The sequence below is a fragment of the Epinephelus lanceolatus genome, chromosome 9, assembly GCF_041903045.1.
Source record: "Epinephelus lanceolatus isolate andai-2023 chromosome 9, ASM4190304v1, whole genome shotgun sequence".
NCBI lineage: Eukaryota > Metazoa > Chordata > Actinopteri > Perciformes > Serranidae > Epinephelus > Epinephelus lanceolatus.
In genome coordinates this window covers 7,116,355-7,134,178 of record NC_135742.1, presented here as the reverse complement: position 1 = coordinate 7,134,178, position 17,824 = coordinate 7,116,355, and the positions used below count along the sequence as shown (strand labels likewise).

Below are 17,824 nucleotides of genomic sequence, written 5' to 3'. Positions count from 1 at the left end.
TATATCCACTAATTATTTCAGCGCTGCCACATAGTTTAATATATGTGTGTGTGCAGAATCTTGCTGCTGATAAGTAGCTTCATAAATTAAACCAGATTTACAGTTTATAGCTTCATTTTATTTGATTCTTTTATGATTACTGCTGAAATTGATCTGCTACTGAGATGGTCCCATCATGAGTTAGAGGTCTTCATTACTAGAAACTGTTCGGTAGTCGGCCCAGTCTTAATTACATTCAGTCTCACCAGGTCTGGGCAGGATTCTGCACCTGGTTGCACCCGTTATGTGAAAGTTCTCTTTTAATTTAGGCTGTAAATTCAACACTAGAGGCTCAGGAACTGCTAGTTAGTTTGTAATGAAATAAGGTAATAAAATAGTACAAAGGTAAGGCAAGGCAGCTTTATATGTACGGCACATGTCATACACAAGGGCAATTCAAAGTGCTTTACAGAGCAATAAAATATAAAACATAATAAACGACATAGAAATGAGTAAAGAGAAAAAAGATAAAGGGTTACAATTAAAAAAAATAGCAGAAGTGTAGACAAGTAGTGCAAAGATTATATATTTTTTTTAAAAACAATTTAAAACTGAGTTTAAAAATAAGCTTTCAGTCATTACAGGGTGAAGTAAACAGTGTGAAAAACTAGTGTTTTTAGCTTTGACTTAAAAATGTTCAGAGTCGGGGCTTATCTGACATCATCTGGGAGGTTCTTCCAGGTTTGTGCTGCGTGATAACAAAACACTGCTTCACCATGTTTTGTTCTGACTCTTGGGACGGTCAATAGGTCAGTCCCAGATGTCCTCAGGGTCTTAGAAGGTTCATATGTCACATGTCAGAGATATAAAAATGCTTTGGTGTGCACACAACCTCCTATGAAAAGAACACCAGCGATTGTCTAACCAATGAGAATTCAATTCAACAAGATCATATCGACCAACCGACCAGCCCTTGTTTTAACTAGGTTTGGCAAAGTTTGAACGTACACAGAGCTGGTGCAACAGGTTGCTGTTCTATTTGTCTTGGATTACGTGTCTGTGTGTCAATATGTCTTATACTTTAGTGGATCAAGATGGACTCGTATTCAGTCATAATCATTGCATGAGTACAATTACCCTTTTCAACCATAGCTGCATGCTAACTGATGGTGCTTCATACTGCTGCCAGTGTATTTTCAGTCCTTTGCCTTCGGGAATAGATCCAATTATCCTGGGCTCTTATGTACGTCTTGTTCGGGCTTGGTTTTGAATTTGTCCATTTTAGATCGGTGCTAAATGTTGGACCCTAGAAGACCTGTAGTGTGGGTAATTTAAGCTGGATCTGTACTTCTCTGTAGAGCTGTTTGAGCTTGATATATCTTAAGTGTGTCAACCTTCTATCATTGTGTTGGTGTAGCGTGTGATGAAGAGTGCTAATAGGAAGGTTCTTCACACAGGAAAAGGGTGTTGCCAGTGTTACAACTGGCTTCTTTAGGCCTTAACAAACAAGGGAGGTTCATACAGTAACCGTTACTGTGTGTTATCTAATTGTCAGTCAGTTATGATGATTCAAACAATTCAAGTCCTGGGTGTGTGTGATTGGTCGTCAGCGAGCTGTTGAGTGTTGGAACTATGAAAACTATATGTGCTAACAAGTGATGATGTGTAAACAATGGATGATAACCAAACCAATGAAAGCAAGCAGGAGTACAAAGTGGCTCTTTCACACCATTCCTGCTCCACGTTGGGTAAGGACAGGAGGGTGCGGTCAAGCAATTAGGCTAGAGCTGACAGCCAGAAACAGAGGGAGACACACAAAACACCCTAAAGCACCTCTGCTAAATCATTAAATCTCAAATTAGTTCTTAACATTTCAAAGACTACTGATCCTTTGTAGTGTAATATGTGCTGTCTTCATAATCGACGATCTCCACCAGCTACAGAATCATGTAGGCGTGGTTTACATGTGGTATCTCCTGTATAGAGTGCTCCAGGAATGAGTCTTAAAACCCAGAAATGAGTTAGCATTTTAGCACTCCTGGGTCCCTCGTCTCTAAGTCAAGGTTTTTTTTGGAATGAATTTTTGGTTAGATGCCTGTAAAAAGGCCTGTGGTTAACACAAGCCCAAGAGACTTTCACGTTTTGTTCTACGACTTAAAATATGCCAGTTAAAACCCCACCTGTGAATTGTTAAGCTTTTATTTCATTAGCTTTTAACTTCTGACGATTGTATTTAGGCTTCAAAAATGAGTGGTGTTTATTTGTGAAGATTATCTTGCTGAACAAAATGTGTGAGAGTCATAAACCATTGTGTGCCACAGTGTTTATTTCTGCAATAATACAAAATCCAGTGGCGCAATCCCTGAAGCTTTTTGACGAGGGAACCAGGGTGATGCTAACTTCCGCGTCGGCACTCTACAGCCATGATGTGTATTCACATTTTTTTTGAGGAGGTACATGTTAGCTGTGTCAGTACCTCCGGTGGAGCCTCAGCGTCCCCTCAAACACTCTGAAGCAGAAGAGTAAATCCAGCTTTAGTCCTGCCTGGAAGAAGCAGGAGCCACCGGTGCCAGATAGCTTACATATTTAACATATTTCCCATGCTTAGTGTCGTGGATGATTGACTCACTTGCTGATCTGCTTTTGAATAGATTTAGTAATGGTGGCAAAGCTACAAACTCTTCAAAGAAATTAAATAGAGGTCACATGTAGTTCAGATTTTAGAGGAGATCCACACTATTGAGTGGTTGCAATGGAAAAAAAGACGCTGCTTGGCACTAATGGCTGATCCAGCAGGTGCTCTTTGGTGAGGCTGGTAAAAGAACGTCTCAAATTAATGCAGACAACCCAGTGCCTTGATTTTTTTTTCCACAGTTGTCTGCATTAATTTGAGACTCCCTGGATCTTGTTTTTTTGTACGTACCAATGTGTGTTGCTTTCTTTACCCGTATAAATAGATAAAGACACAAACAGGTAGTGCCTGTTTTGTACAGGTGTGTGACTCAATAAACAAAAGTAAAGTACTTCAATCGTTGGCCAATATTCAGTCATGTGTCACTGGCATGTTGTTAATCACCTGTTCAGGAGCAGCCATTCTTAACTGCACACGTTGCATTCCAGTATTAATGGCTGCCACGATGAATGTTTCATTGTGTATGCTGAGAATAGTTTATATAATAATTTAAAAGAATATTTAATACATTTTCTGCAGCTGTGGAAAGCTCCACTCGTTTTTGATTCAGCTTCACTTTTTGTCCTCAGGAGATGAAAGTCTAACTGGCTCATGTGTCCCAATATAGCAATGAAATATTTACTGTGGATTCAGTTTCTCTTGACTTTTCAATGTGACTTTTGAGGTTTGATACCCCAGAGAGAGAGAGATTTCAGAAGCTGACATTGCTGTATATGTCTTATCTTCCTTTCAGTGGCTGTTGGGCATCCCCTCCATCTGTATTTGTCCAGTTCTACATTGTTAGTAAACATTTTTAATGCACTATGATTTGCAGTTTTATTTAAATTTCAAGTCTTATGGCAAACACCCTACATTTAGAAATAATATTAAAGAAAATGAAGACTGTTTGTTAATTTACATTTTTATTCAAAAATACGTTGAATTAATGGCAGCAGACTAGACCTTAATCCATGGTTCCCACGATCATGGAAAACCTGGAAAAGTCATGGAATTTTACAATCATGTTTTCCAAGCCTGGAAAAGTCAAGAAACTAATAAAAATCATTGAAAGTTTTTGAAATTCGCCAAATACTGTTGTATGTAATGAAATTGTTTGAATAATCTTTTGTAGATAACCTTCCATGTTATGTAACATAACTGCAAATTTATTTTCTGGAGCTTACAACGTAACGCAGCTCTAATATGTGTCAATCTGTGACGTTTTGTCAGAGATATTTTTCATTTTCTCCCCACATCCCATCTCTCTCTTCATGCATGCCAGCTAGCTAACAATAGATCATGTTTGAATTGAATCTGTGCGGTAAATGCCAGGAAAGTGAGGCAAGAACATTTTTTAATTTATTTATAGGTCCTTGAAAAGTCATGGAAAAGAAGAAATTTTGTCCATGAAAATGTGTGGGAACCCTGTTAATTACTGTATTTAGGCACTTGAAGCGCACAACATACTTTATATTTATCTCTTAGTTGGTTTAGGGCGGTAACAATGATTCTTCTCATTATTAAGTGATTCATTGTTTTTTTTTAACAGTTGATAAATGAAATGAAAATTGGGTGGCACGGTGATGCAGTGGTTAGCATTGTTGCTTCACAGCAAGAGGATTTCTGGTTCAAACCTGGAGTGGGGGAGCCCTTCTCTGTGGAGTTTGTATGTTCTTCCCCTGTTAGTGTGGGTTTTCTCCAGGTACTCCAACTCCCACAGTCCAAAGACATGCAGGTTAATTGGTGACTCTACATTGTCCGTAGGTGTGAATGTGAGTGTGAATGGTTGTCTGCCTCTATGTGTCAGCCCTGTGATAGTCTGGTGACCTGTCCAGGTTGAACCCTGCCTCTCGCCCAGTGTCAGCTGGGATAGGCTCCAACATCCCTGTGACCTTCAACAGGAGAAGCGGTTATGGAAAATGAATGTATGAATGAATGAAATGTCAGAAAATAGTAAATAAGTAAAACTTTTACTTATATTTCACTTTTTAAAACTCGCAGTTAGAAAGTGCTTCACGCACACACAGATGAAAAATAGAAATGAATGGATAAATTAAGTAAAAATGAATTAAAATAAAAGGAATGGCACAATGAGAGACAGACAAAACTGAAACTATCAAAACACGTGAAGAAGCTCTTTAGAAAAGTTAAGTTATAAAGATGGGTTTTTTGTAGATGCTAAAATCAGCCCAAATATTCAGCCAATCTGATGAATTGGGGAAGATTGCTCCAGAGGGTTGGGGCTAAAACAGCAAATGTAGGATCGCCTTTTGTTTTGCAGTTGGAGCGGGGATGGATAAAAGGCAGAGATTTGAGAATCCGAGTAGTAGAGAAGTGGAATTAGGAACAAGGAGATCATGAATGTAACTAGTCAATTTATAGTTAGTTTATTAAAGCCCAAGGTGACATGTTCATGTGTTTTGTTTTGTCTAACCAACAGTCAAAAACCAAAAGATATTCAACTGACAGCGAGAGGCAGTGAATTCTCACATTTGAGAAACTGGGACCAGGCAATTTTTGCGTGCTCTTGCTTGAGAAATTATTTGCATGATTAATCAATTCTCTAAATATGTTTGGATTAAAACTTCTAAATCCAAGCCTGCCTACCTAGAGGCTGGTTAAAATGCACCCTGATCTACCACTGAATACATCCTGGCTAACTCATTTTTCTAAACTATAAAAGTAACTCCTCTTTGGCCAACTGACTGACTGTTATGTTTTCATTTCCAGTGTTTGCCTGCAGACACGCTGGCCATTTACAGCATCAGCGAGCAGTCCCGGCTGGATGGGCAGGGCCTACGGGAGCTGTGCCCCACCATGTTGCAGCAGTTGGATGCTGGCACCTGCAAGGCGCAAAAAGAGGAGGAGTCGAGCAGTGACCCCTCCGCCAGGCCCTCAGATGCTGAAGGTGAGCACTGACTTACTGCTGATCATTAATGTAAAATATTACCTATTTGTCTATCTTGTTGGCACTGAAAATACTTTTGAAAATTCTTGTATTTCAATTCTGTGTATTTAAAGGATAGGTCTGGTGGTGGAGAGCGAGGCTCGGGAGTATGTGCGGGGCTGCGAGGGAGGGATGGGGAGGGCTGCTGCGCGGTGAGGGAGAGCCGAGGCTCCCAGAGAGGGAGAAATAGAACCAAGTAGGATAAAATACTCGTGTGCTCGTCTGGTAGGAGGGGCTCAGGGCGGAGACGAACGAAACCTAACTCAGATGAGACTCAAAAATCAACCGTTTTCAGGCTTTTTACCTACTGCAGCTTTAAGTAGAAACTGAGAAACACAGACGGACTAAACCATCCAATATATTTTTGGATTTGGTCTTTCTATGGAATTTGTTGATAGTAACAAAAATGTAAAGTATCAGCAGCCATATCCTTTAAAGAAGCAGTGTGTAAGATGTCGGGGGATTTAGTGGCATCTAGTGGTAAAGACTGCAAATTGCAACCAGCTGAAATTCTTCACTGTTTATCATTCAGGAGGTTTTTACTGGGAGCAGAATTGTCCACAGAGGTCTCCTCCTCTCCAAAACACATTGACGTGGTAATTAAAACCTGTTAAAACACTGACTAAAGCAGTGTCATGCTAAAAATCAGTGTTTCGCTGATGCTATTTGGCATGTCAGAGACATGCCGCTTGTCCAGCACATGCTAACGTGTGCTCACCTTTTTCTCTGATAATTTAAGATTGAGGCTTTCAGGAGGTTTTTTATCGGGAGACAAATTATCTGTAAAGTTCTCCTCCTCTCCAAAAGAAACACACTCTGTGATTTAATCCAGTAAAAACACTGAATAAAGCAAATTTACGTTAAAAGACCTGTGATTTCTAGATGCCCTGGTTGGGGGGGGGGGCTTCTAACTACGGTGACCAAAGTGAGAACGTGAATGGCCCTATTTAGAGCAAGTGTTTGTCCACTCTCGGCTACTGTAGAAACATGGTGGTGCAACATAGCAATCTTTGTAGACAAGGACCTGCTCTCTCTGTAGATATAAATGGCTCATTCTAAGGTAACAAAAACACAACTTTTCTCATTTTCAGATGTTATACACTTGTACTTTTGTACTTTTTGATGTACTGATACCATTTGTGTTGCTGGGTCGGACTTTGCTTTTTGCTGTTCTTCTTTTTACAGCTTTTTATGTGTCCATTTGTATATTTGAACTCTTTTGCTCCTTCTAGATGGTGTACATCATCATTTCTGTCAATGACTAACCCTGTTACAAGTTCTCCCCTTTGCTCTCTCATTTTTTACAACTGTATTTTCAGCCCATTGCAACAAGACCTTGAAAGCACATTTCTTCACCAGATCAGAGCTCCGAATGTGTGTGTTCTGTTGCCTGGAGACAGTGATATCATGATGTCCCCAAAGGAGATGAAAGCCAAAATAAGCAGGCACAGTTAGCCAAGGCTCAGATTGCATTTCTCAGTTTGGCTCAAAAACCAACACATCCTTTTATTCTCCACAATCCTGCCTCAGTCAGCACATCTAGTATGCAGCAGAGATCCCATCCAGGTAAAGACAGTGAGACAGGAAACCATCCCAGCAACAAACTGCTCTTCTTTCCTCAGCTGCTGACTCACTGTAACTCTATACAAGCTGTTGGCTGTACACGCCCATAAGGACGTCCTTGAGAGCCCTAGAATGCCATTTGGCACCACCATCCAATTTAACAAGCCTTTGAGTTCTTGTTAAGTGGAAGCTAAATTGAGATTGTAATACGTGGATAGCTAATGACAGGCTTTGAGATTTTGGTCAGCTTGTGTGATGTTTTGCCCTCTATGCTGCAGCAGAATTGATGTCTGAAAGCAGCAATGGTTCAGAAATCTTCGCCATACTTCATTAGTCTCCACTAAAAAGAAAAATAGCAGCTTTCATTATCAATGTAATGACTGCGAGTGGGCTTTATATGCTCCTTTGAACTAATCACATAGTGCTGCGTCAGTGTTGCTAAGTTAGCTTGCAAATTTCAGTTACTTTCTACCCATTTTATCTCATCTTTTGGCAGGTAGAGGAGAAATGGTTTAATGGCCCAAAGTTCTGGCTCTATCTTTCCCTCTCCACTGACAAATTTGTTTTCTCTTATCATCCACTCATGTGCCCTCAGCTCGCCTCACACTTGCCCTTGCAGACAGCTTATTTTGGCTTGAGAGCTGTTTTTCTTTGCCTAGGCTGTGGAGATCTGCCAGCAGCAGGGAGGCGGATGCCATGGAAATTCATCTCTACTGAAAATCTCACCGACTTGTGTATCCTGATTTTTTTTCCCCTCATTATCTAAATAAGAAGTGTTTTTCAGAGATCAAGATAACTCACATCAGATTTACTATCAACACAAATCACTGGTCACGTTGCAGTCATAGCTATCCCTCCCCCAGCCAGCACCTTTTATCTGTTTTAATGTCACTGATGCTGATTTAGTTGTGACTTCTCTTAACTTTACCACCTGTGCTCTTGACACCATGCTTACCAGCTGTCTTAAGATGGTCTTTGGCTGTTTGTCAGCAGAAGTATTGCACAAAACAACCATTTCCTTCAGACGGGCTGTTCTCCAGTGGACTTCAAAACTACATTGGCTTTATCTGTTTTGAAAAAAGGTACTCTAGATGCCAGTAACATTAATAACTTTAGGCAATTTTACAACTTAACAATGGCTTTGCGTCTCCTTTGGGGAGTTCCATTCAGAAAGATTTGATAATTTATGTGGTGTGCCCCAAGGTTCAGTTCTGGGCCCCATTTTTTGTCTGTCTTTAAATCCTCCCATTGGGTTCTTTCATTTGAAATTCCATAATCTGTTTTCAATGGTATGCAAATGATACACAGCTCTACATCTCTGCCTGTTTTAATGATCTAAGCCCAGTTGACAACCTTGTAAATTTCAGAAACTGGTGATTGATTCAATAAGGATTTTCCTCAGTTGAGTAACAACAGAGATTTTGGTTATTGATGCACTGGCCAAAAACACACATGATTAAATGTCTGTTTTCCCAGAGACTGGATTTGTACCTTTACCCTATAAGGACGTCTGCTTCTGCCATCAACACCAACCATCGTAATCTAGTTTTTGTTTCCTTTTCAACACAGATAAGTTATCTCACACCACAGACCAGACCTTGAAGCTCTTTAAGTTTAACTTTTCCTTCTCAAAAACCTCACAGTTGCTGCAGCCTCAGACAAGAAATGGCACAAAAACCTTTTAACTAATGTCTACAAGCCTTATTTTTTCTTCTACAGGTATCAGTAAAGGCAGTGTTTCCAAACATTTTTGGCTTGTGACCCTAATAAGCAAAGCAATGTCTATTTGTCACAAGGTGCATTTGTCTAAGTTTTGAGTAGTTCAACCAAAGAGAGATGTTTCCTTCCTAGATTGTTTAGTTTGAATCATTTTTAATGGCCTGAAGAGGTAAAACTATCAAGTATTTCACGGTTTAAAAAACTGAGAACACAAAATTGGGTCAGAAATATAGATAGATAGATTTTTTTTTAAATTTCCTTATGCCACTTATTTACCTCTGTGTGTCTACACCACCTTTAGATAGAAATGTTTTTTAACAGCATAGCTTAGTTGTATGAATTAAACTGTGCCACCCGGTGACATCCAAAATCACATGTGATCCCATTTGATTTTAACTTGAATTTAGGTGACATAAATTAGCATTGCATTTATTTCATCACATAATTTTATTGAAAGAAAAATGTTTGGTTGATTATGCAGTGCTCAAGCTGCATTCACAGCTACATTACCACACACTGTACATGGAAGTTTGTTTTAATGTTGCACCTTCCTTTTCCATCCAACCTTGCTGTCACTTGAACATCTAGTGTGGGGCTTTTCTTTCCTGAGTGTGACAGTGATCAATGCCTTCGCTCTCACTGGAGTCTTCATCATGCCCCTGATGAAGACACGCTATATGAAATACGTGCTCATCTTTTTCATCGCTCTTGCCATTGGCACGCTGTACTCCAATGCCATCCTGCAGCTCCTGCCAGAGGTTTGCCATCCATCCATATCCCTACCTACATCATTTATTTACACATCTTTTCACATACCATAAAACTTTTTCTTTTCTTTTTTTTTTAATCTTATCAAAAACATTAAAACACAGAAGGTGAAGGTCTCTTTAGTTCACTGTGGTGCCACATGGCTGTTTACAAAACTAGTTCACCTTTGGCCAAGCGCTCCTTTGTCTTTCCTGTGGTTATATCAGTTTCCTCTCCTTCCTGTGTTTGTGCTCTCTGTGGTTTTCTTGGGCTCTAATAGGCACTGTGAAGGCTTTTTGGTTTTGCTCTACCCTCACTGCATCACTAATCATCTGGCAGTATTTGTGTGCACTTGTTTGTATCTGTGTCTGCACCTTCCCTGGCATTGAGATCTAGGCCAACTATGAGGTTTTTTATGCAGAGATGGTTCAGCTCCACTACTGCAGCATGAGGAACAGCTAACAGATGTGATAAAAAAGTTTCACTTAGTCTGTTTTTATGGCTCCACAGCGGCGATAGCCTTAAGCGGGATTTATACTCATGCAGCAGATCCTACCCTGTAGCCTACGCATGTCGTGTACGCCGTTGTTAGCATTTATACTTGTGCGGTGGTGGTGGTGGTGTCTGTGTCACTCTGCAGTTACACCGCCAATACACCAGTCAGCGTTTGAGGTTTCTGTGAAGTGCTGTGAAGTTTAGTTGATTCAAAACACACCCAAGACACACATTAAACACACGTTTAACATGTCTTAATAGAGACAATTTCAAACACAAGTACACAAATCAGCTTCACTATAACTTGCAGCACTCACAGACAAACACTTGTCTTTATCTGGACACAATTTCCCCACAAATACAACATGCTAATGTTTTTAGCACAAGCCTATGGCATATTACATTGTATAAATTAGCCTAGCAGCTAGCAAACTTTTCAGCAACATTTAACAAAGGTAACGTTATAAAATTCGGCTCCATTACAACTCACAAGGTTCACCGACAAAACAACTGTCTTATACTAAACACGTCTTCCAAACAAATACAACATGCTAACATTATTAGCACAAGCCTATGTCCTTCATAATTTATTGTTTCTTATCTGTGAAATTAAAGTAAATAAAAGCTTTGTTTCCACTGAGGGAAATGGTTTCAGCTTACAGAAATAGACAGAAGGTCTGTGTCGCTGCGACTTGTAGTTACATTTCTGGGGAGGTGCACATCAGGCTATGGTGTAGGTTACGGCTTATGCTCATAAATTCCACCCTAGCCGGAGGTATTATGTTTTCGTATTGTCCCGTCTATCCCGTTCTTGTGAACACAATATCTCAAGAATGCCTTGAGGAAATTTCTTCAAATTTGTCACAAACATCCATTTGAACTCAATGATGAACATGATGGTCATAGCCTGAGGGTCAAGGTTACTGTGACCTTGCTTCTCCCATCCTTATGAACGGGATATCTCAAGAACACCTTGAGGGAATTTCTTCAAATTTGGCACAAACATTCACTTGAACTTAACAATGAACTGAGAATTTGGTGGTCGAAGTCAGTGTGACCGCCATCCATGTCATTCTTGTAAACACAATATCTCAAGAACGCTGTGAGGGAATTTCTCTAACTTTGGCACAAACGTTCTCTTGGACTAAAGAATAAACTAATTAGAATTTGGCGGTCAAAGGTCAAGGTCAGTGTGACCTCCCATAACACGTTTTGGCCATAACAAGAATTCTTGCGCAAATCACGACAGAACTTTACACAAATGTCTAATAGAATAAAATGATGAAGTGATGACTTTTTATATCCAAAAGGTCAAAGGTCAACTTCACTGTGACATCATAATCAGCATAAAACATTTTTCTAGCCATAACTCAACGTCATATCTCAGGAACAGAAAGGGAGACATTTCGTCAGATACTGAATTGGTGACACTAATCTCAGGTGCCCTCCTTGAAACTGTGCTGTTTATTTAGATCGTCTGTGCTGCCGGGGGGAAGATGTGTGTGAAGCATGTTTTCACAGACATGGATGTAAATAGTATGAGACACTTGACTGGTGCACAGAGGCATAAAACCGCGGGGCGGTATTTCTAGTTCTACTTAAGGATTCACACTTTTCAGTTTGTGTAAGATGATCCTGGAGAAATGGGGCACAGCACCCTTAAAGTGTCCTTCAAATTGAAATGTAACCCCTCATTAGCAGTGCTCCTTCTGCCACTGTAGGGCTATTTAAAGTTCATTTGCCCCCCTTTTGTGTTTGCAGTGATAGCTGGTGTGTACCCTGAGGCTAGGACAGTGGTACAGATGCACCTGAGTGTGTGTGTGTGTGTGTGTTTGTGTCTGTGTGTCTGTGTGTGTCTGTGCACAAGTAAACTGTGATTTTACCTCACTCACCTCTACCCTCCATCAAAATGAAAAAGGCAGGAGGACTGCTTTAAAGGGTGGTTATCTTCTAATGCAAATGAAAGGTGGTGTCACTTCTGATGATCTGTTTTCAGTTGACAAATTCAACTGTTGTCTGTGAAAGAAAGGCATCTTTGATATCTTTTTTTCTCAGGTTGATTCCATTCAATTTTTTCCTTTCTTTTCAGGGGGTTAACTCGGTGGTGCTCTTGATTTTGTTTTTCCTTATATGGGTGATTAATCAGATAAAATCAGTTCCCAACTAACTACATCTCTGTCTTTTTTTCTTGTCACCTTTTTCCCGTTCTTTCCTCTGCCTTATCTCTTGTTGATCAGTGTGGGGTTATGGGATCCTGTGTGTGACACTGATCTCTCTGTGTTCGCTGGTCGGGGCAAGCGTGGTGCCCTTCATGAAGAAAACCTTTTACAAGCGACTGCTGCTCTACTTCATAGCCCTGGCCATTGGCACGCTGTACTCCAACGCCCTGTTTCAGCTCATCCCAGAGGTAGTGTCGATGCTGCTGTGACTCACTTAGCTGCAGCTCCTTCACAGTACCTCAGTGCAGAGGTTGCTATGCAGTATCAAGAAAGATGATGAGTAGGATGAGTTTATTGTTGTGTATAATATGAAGATATAGAGTGAGATGCTCCAATTGGTACCCATCACGACATCATCATCGTAAACTAAATAGAGCAATGAGAAAAATGTCAGACACAATTTTAAAAAAGAGAGGTTTAAATTTGAAATGGGTGAATTGTCAGTGGAAATTAGGGTTATATTTGGGAATGATTAAAAAGCATACATCAGCCACTCTACGTACGGCATGTCAAATAAGATATGTTCAAAAAGCAACATTTACAAAGCAAATTCATGAGAAGTCAGAAACAAATAATGTTTAATTTCGTAAAATGCGTGTGCCTAGGGCTACTTTTCACAAACGCAACTCTTGGCCGATGGGCAGCAGTGGTGGATAGAAGTCATTATATTTCTATGTATGTTATTTTAAAGGAGCTGTATATGACATTTAGAGTCTGGGACAGAATTGCCCGCAACCGTTCTCAACGTGGAGGTGGCTAGGCTAGCACCTAACAGTGCTAACTCTATAAACAGCGCTAACAATGGCAACAGTGCTGGCAGAGTTAACACTGTTAACTGGGTGGAACCAGAGGGTGGGCGCTATGCTTCTGCAACGATGGCGTCCCGTTATCAGCGGTAACCACCGTAAGAGCACAGTGCAGATTGGCGGCTATTAGCTAGCCAGTGGGATATTCAAAAAGGACTAAAGCCTAGTTCACATTACACGATTTTCACTCTGATTTTGCGTCGCGGAGACTATTGTAACCTTTTTCTTTTTCGACTATCATGTGTTCAAGTAACTTATTAGACGGATATATATATATAGAGAAAGGTGGTGTTTAAAGAGCAAGCCCAAATAAGCAACTCCACTTCAGAAACAAACCCAAAGTTGCAGCTAATAAGCGGACCTGGCAACCCTGCAACTTGTCCTCCTCACATTTCTTACGTGCTCCTGCGTGCTGACGTGGGACGTATCCGGAGTCGTCTCACACTTCTCCAGTTTTGCTTGCTCGTAGGCTTGTTCACACATGAGGACTCGTCGTGGCAGACTATCTGCCGACTCACCTCCGACCCAATGTGGCTCTCAAGATCCTCTGCGACGTCAAAATCGTGGTGAAAATCGTGTAATGTGAACTAGTGTCTAATGATTCTTTTAATTGTTGATTAATCTGTGGATTATTTTCTCAATTTATGGATGAGTTGTTTGGTCTATAAAATGTCAGAAAATGGAGACAAATGTCGATCACTGTTTCCCAAAGCTCAAGATGACCTCCTTAAATGTCTTGTATTGTCCACAGCTCAAAGATATTCAGTTGATCGCACTAAAGGAGTAAAGAAACGGAAAAATATCCAAATTGAAGGAGCTGGAATCAGAGAATTTTTACTTCTATTTCTGAAACAACTACTCAAACCCTTTAATCGATTATTAAATTAGTTAGGGATTAATTTAATAGGTGACATCGTTGCAGCTCTACATTACAACACACACACAGAGAAACCATGACTTCATTCTCTGCTTGGGATGTCATTACTCCACTATATCTTTACATAGCAAACAGTGATCTGCTGCTATATTAATGCTCTCAATGTCGTATACAACTCCTTTACATTGTAATAGCAATATACACTGAGTTGCCGGTTTATTAGGTACACCTAGCTCAAACTAACGCAGTCCTGCAATAAGTCCTAACTTTTTGAAGGTCATCATGTTTACTTGTCATTGACAAAATAATGCAAACACCTGTCTGTATAATGCAGCACAATTCAACAACTGCAGCTTCCAAAATGATCATGCAGCTGAATCAACACCTCTAAAACCGTTTCAAAAACAGAACATTATGTACTGACACATTTGAAGTGTACCAAAACATGCTGCTGCTGCTGCAGACTAGTACTACTTTGTTTGTCTAAAGTCTTTGAATGGCCTTAGTTAGAAACCTGATTTAAAATAAACACGGATTCTAATCTAATATTTACCCTAATGAATCATTTAAGGTTTCTCATTTAGATGAAGTTTAATAAGTTGTGTGAAGGAGGCTCAGGTGCATGTCAACAAACTGACTGAAGTTCAAAGGCAGGGCATACTGTCAGAATGACAGAACCCACGACTGAAATTTGTTTGGGTTATTAGAAGGCGTCTAGACGATGTGCACATCCATCATGGTCAGGTTTACAGCTGTTGTGTAATTCATTGCGTCAGTTCACCTGGGATGAACACCAAGAAAAAAAAACATTTGTATACTTCAGAGCTGTGAGTGGTTTGATTTATGGGAGGTTTGTGTCGACTAGACGGGAGACAATTACATGTATAATTCAACCTGTCTCTCAGGTTAGAGACTGCTGTGAAATATCTCTGCAATATCTCAAAAGGATGTAAGCTCCAGTTTATGTAATTGTTAATTAGCGAATATAAACATGGGAATTTAAAACTTTTAAAACTTTACATAGTTAATAATGCAGCGTAGACCCACTAAGAGTTCACAATAAGCAATTCAGCCAACCACTAATAGTTCAGTCTCAAAACCGGTAATTGCATTTGATAGTTGTTTCAAAATATGCACATTAAGTGATGATGTAATAACAGCTACTATAAATATGCATCACAAGCTAACACCATCTTTCTTTCCTCCAATGGTAGGCCTTTGGTTTTGACCCCATGGTGGATTTCTACGTGTCCAAATCTGCGGTGGTGTTCGGAGGCTTTTACCTCTTCTTCTTCACTGAAAAGGTGCTCAGAGTGCTTCTCAAACAGAAACAGGGGGTGAGTACATACACAGCAAGAATGATGTGACATATATATTAGTTTACTGTTTGATTAAAACCAAAGATTGTCTGTTATTGGAAAAATAATGTGTAATGGCTCCTGTGACTGTAAATGCAACATTTCGCTGAGATAGACCTCATCACTTATTAACTACTTTTCCGTTCTTTACTCGGCAGAGAGAGTGTGGTGTTTTGTTTTGTTTTTATGTGACATAATTAGAGACATTTCTTAATCGTCAAACTAAATAGCAAAAAATACTCACTGTTACACTTTATATATATATATATATATATATATATATATATATATACTTAAATCATATAATAATTAAACAGAAGTCCCTCTGCATATTTCTCTCTGATTAATAGGACTTTCTGCTGTCCCCAAAACAGAACATTCCTGCAGGTGATGAGTAGCACATTAAGTGCTTCATTCATGGTTGTGATGATGCCGCTCGTAATTAACAACCCTGCCTCTTTCACACTTTTTCACACGCTCAAAGCTGGAGAGGAAAACCCAGAGTTGACTGAGCCAGTTGACACATCATGGAACAGTTGAGCACTACGAGACTGTTTTAATTGGATCTTGCAAACACTGTCTAGGGCAAAACAACTCAGTTAAAGAAGGACATTCATCCAATACCAGTGTATGTCATGAATATGGCAATGTGCACAGGTAACATAAACAAATTGGTGTGTATTGCAATAAACAGTTTCCCACTGTTTTAATTACAGACTAAACAAAGTCTCAATATTCAGTTTCACAGGCTTTTAATTACTATTTGCTTGGAACCATTTTCCAGTTTACAGTTTGAAGGCAATATGATCCTGCTCAGGACCTAAATTCCTAATTGCCATAATCAATTTCGACCTGCTAAAACATGGAAGACATTTCATCAAGAAATTATGTAACGTTAATTAGATAATTAATATTGTAGAGCACATTGGTTGGTTCACAAAATTTTTAAGCACCCTTTGGCGGCCACAGGCTGAAATTTAGCATTGGCTGGGGATGAGGAGGCAGTGAGAGTAGCCCATTACAAAAAGGGGCTTAACCTCCAAATGGATTTACAGACTTGCTCAAGATTTGGTGGAAAGATTTGTCATGGGCCAAAGGACAGTTGATTAGCTGTTGATGCCAATGGGGGCGGGGAGTAAGGGTTGGCCTATAACAGAAAGGCACAACGTCTGAACACATTGACATAGCATGACCAAACTTTGTAGAAAGACAACACAGATAGATAGACAGACATACACACACCTTATTATGCCACATCCCCTTTCTTGCCCGGTCGTTGTAGGGAAGCATCACTAGACTAGTGACAAGGTGTGAGGTTGTGTGTGTGAATGCATAATCTAGTGGATGCATGTGTGTACGTAGTCGCAACTATTGCAGAATTCTTGCTCATTTTATGTATTCATTTGTCCTCTAATACTTCTTCAAGTTAACAAAACATGAAGGTTGTTTTCAGACAGCTAAGCACTGTCTCAAATCATAATTAGCTCTGAGAGCCATCGTGACATGCAAATGAAAATGTTTCCACTTTTACTTTCTGTTTATCAGTGGCAGGTTTAACCTGTTGGACGGGACTTTAGGGCAAAGGTATTGGTGATTCAAGTTCACAGTACTACCCTCAGGAGTTTACTGTACTGAACTGTGAATACGTTTGTTTCTTACTGTACGTATTGTTGTAGACACGAGTAGAATTCACCTTTAGGGTTTGTGTTGAAGAAAGCATTTGACAGAGGTCAACTATCTGAGGTATTTTCAGCACTGTAGATATTGCATCCATGCACATATGAATCTTTTTCATTTTATCTGAAGGCTTTGTCCTACTGCTGTGTTTTCATTTCACCCTTAGAGTGTTGTTTTCATTCAGACTGTGATGAGATCTAATTACTTGTTTGTTTTAAAGATGCCTCTTAAAAATAGACTCTGCTCTGTTCCAGTGTGTCTTGATATTGGCTCTTGGCCACTTGGCAACTGTGCCTTCCTTCCCTGACTATTTTCCTAAGTGCAGTAGTAGTGTATGAGGCAGTTATTTTAACAGCTGAAATGATCTAGAAGACACGTTGGTACATGTAGAACACTGTTTCTGTCTAGATTTTCCCCTAAATTAAATTATACACTCATCTTTCCTGAAATTATAACCTGCAGACATTCATACATTTTTCCAGTGATGCTGATTTCATTCACAAAAAGCAGCAGTGAATGATGAGTCAGGGGATGATTGGGAGACACTTGCTCCACCTTGTGGTTACTGTGCTGCAAGCCATATGGTCCAGCCAACTTAATTAACACATCCACCTGGTGATCCAATTACAGAAGCTCTTTGACACAGATTTACACCTACAGTGCTGCTGTCAGCTTTTGTGCTTCACCGCCAAAAAAAAAAAAAGTCACTTAGCTACTCCAAATCTCTCCGTGTCAACCTTAAAATGTTGGGAGACAAGTGTAATTT

The 17,824-nt window shown here is 39.8% G+C and overlaps 1 protein-coding gene across 10 annotated transcripts in view; it reads left to right on the top strand.

Annotated features, from left to right (window-relative positions):
• The window catches only part of slc39a14 (solute carrier family 39 member 14), a 41,123-nt gene that overhangs the window by 14,401 nt on the left and 8,898 nt on the right, over window positions 1-17,824 (top strand). For 9 of the 10 annotated variants that reach the window (XM_033619470.2, XM_078170487.1, XM_033619467.2 and 6 more), the window contains 3 exons: window positions 5,381-5,558; window positions 12,359-12,528; window positions 15,238-15,360. In XM_033619470.2, the coding sequence (XP_033475361.1) occupies window positions 5,381-5,558; window positions 12,359-12,528; window positions 15,238-15,360 (471 nt within the window). Of the gene's footprint in view, window positions 1-5,380; window positions 5,559-9,467; window positions 9,638-12,358; window positions 12,529-15,237; window positions 15,361-17,824 lie in introns of all 10 variants that reach the window. The other variant, XM_033619468.2, reaches the window with a different exon arrangement.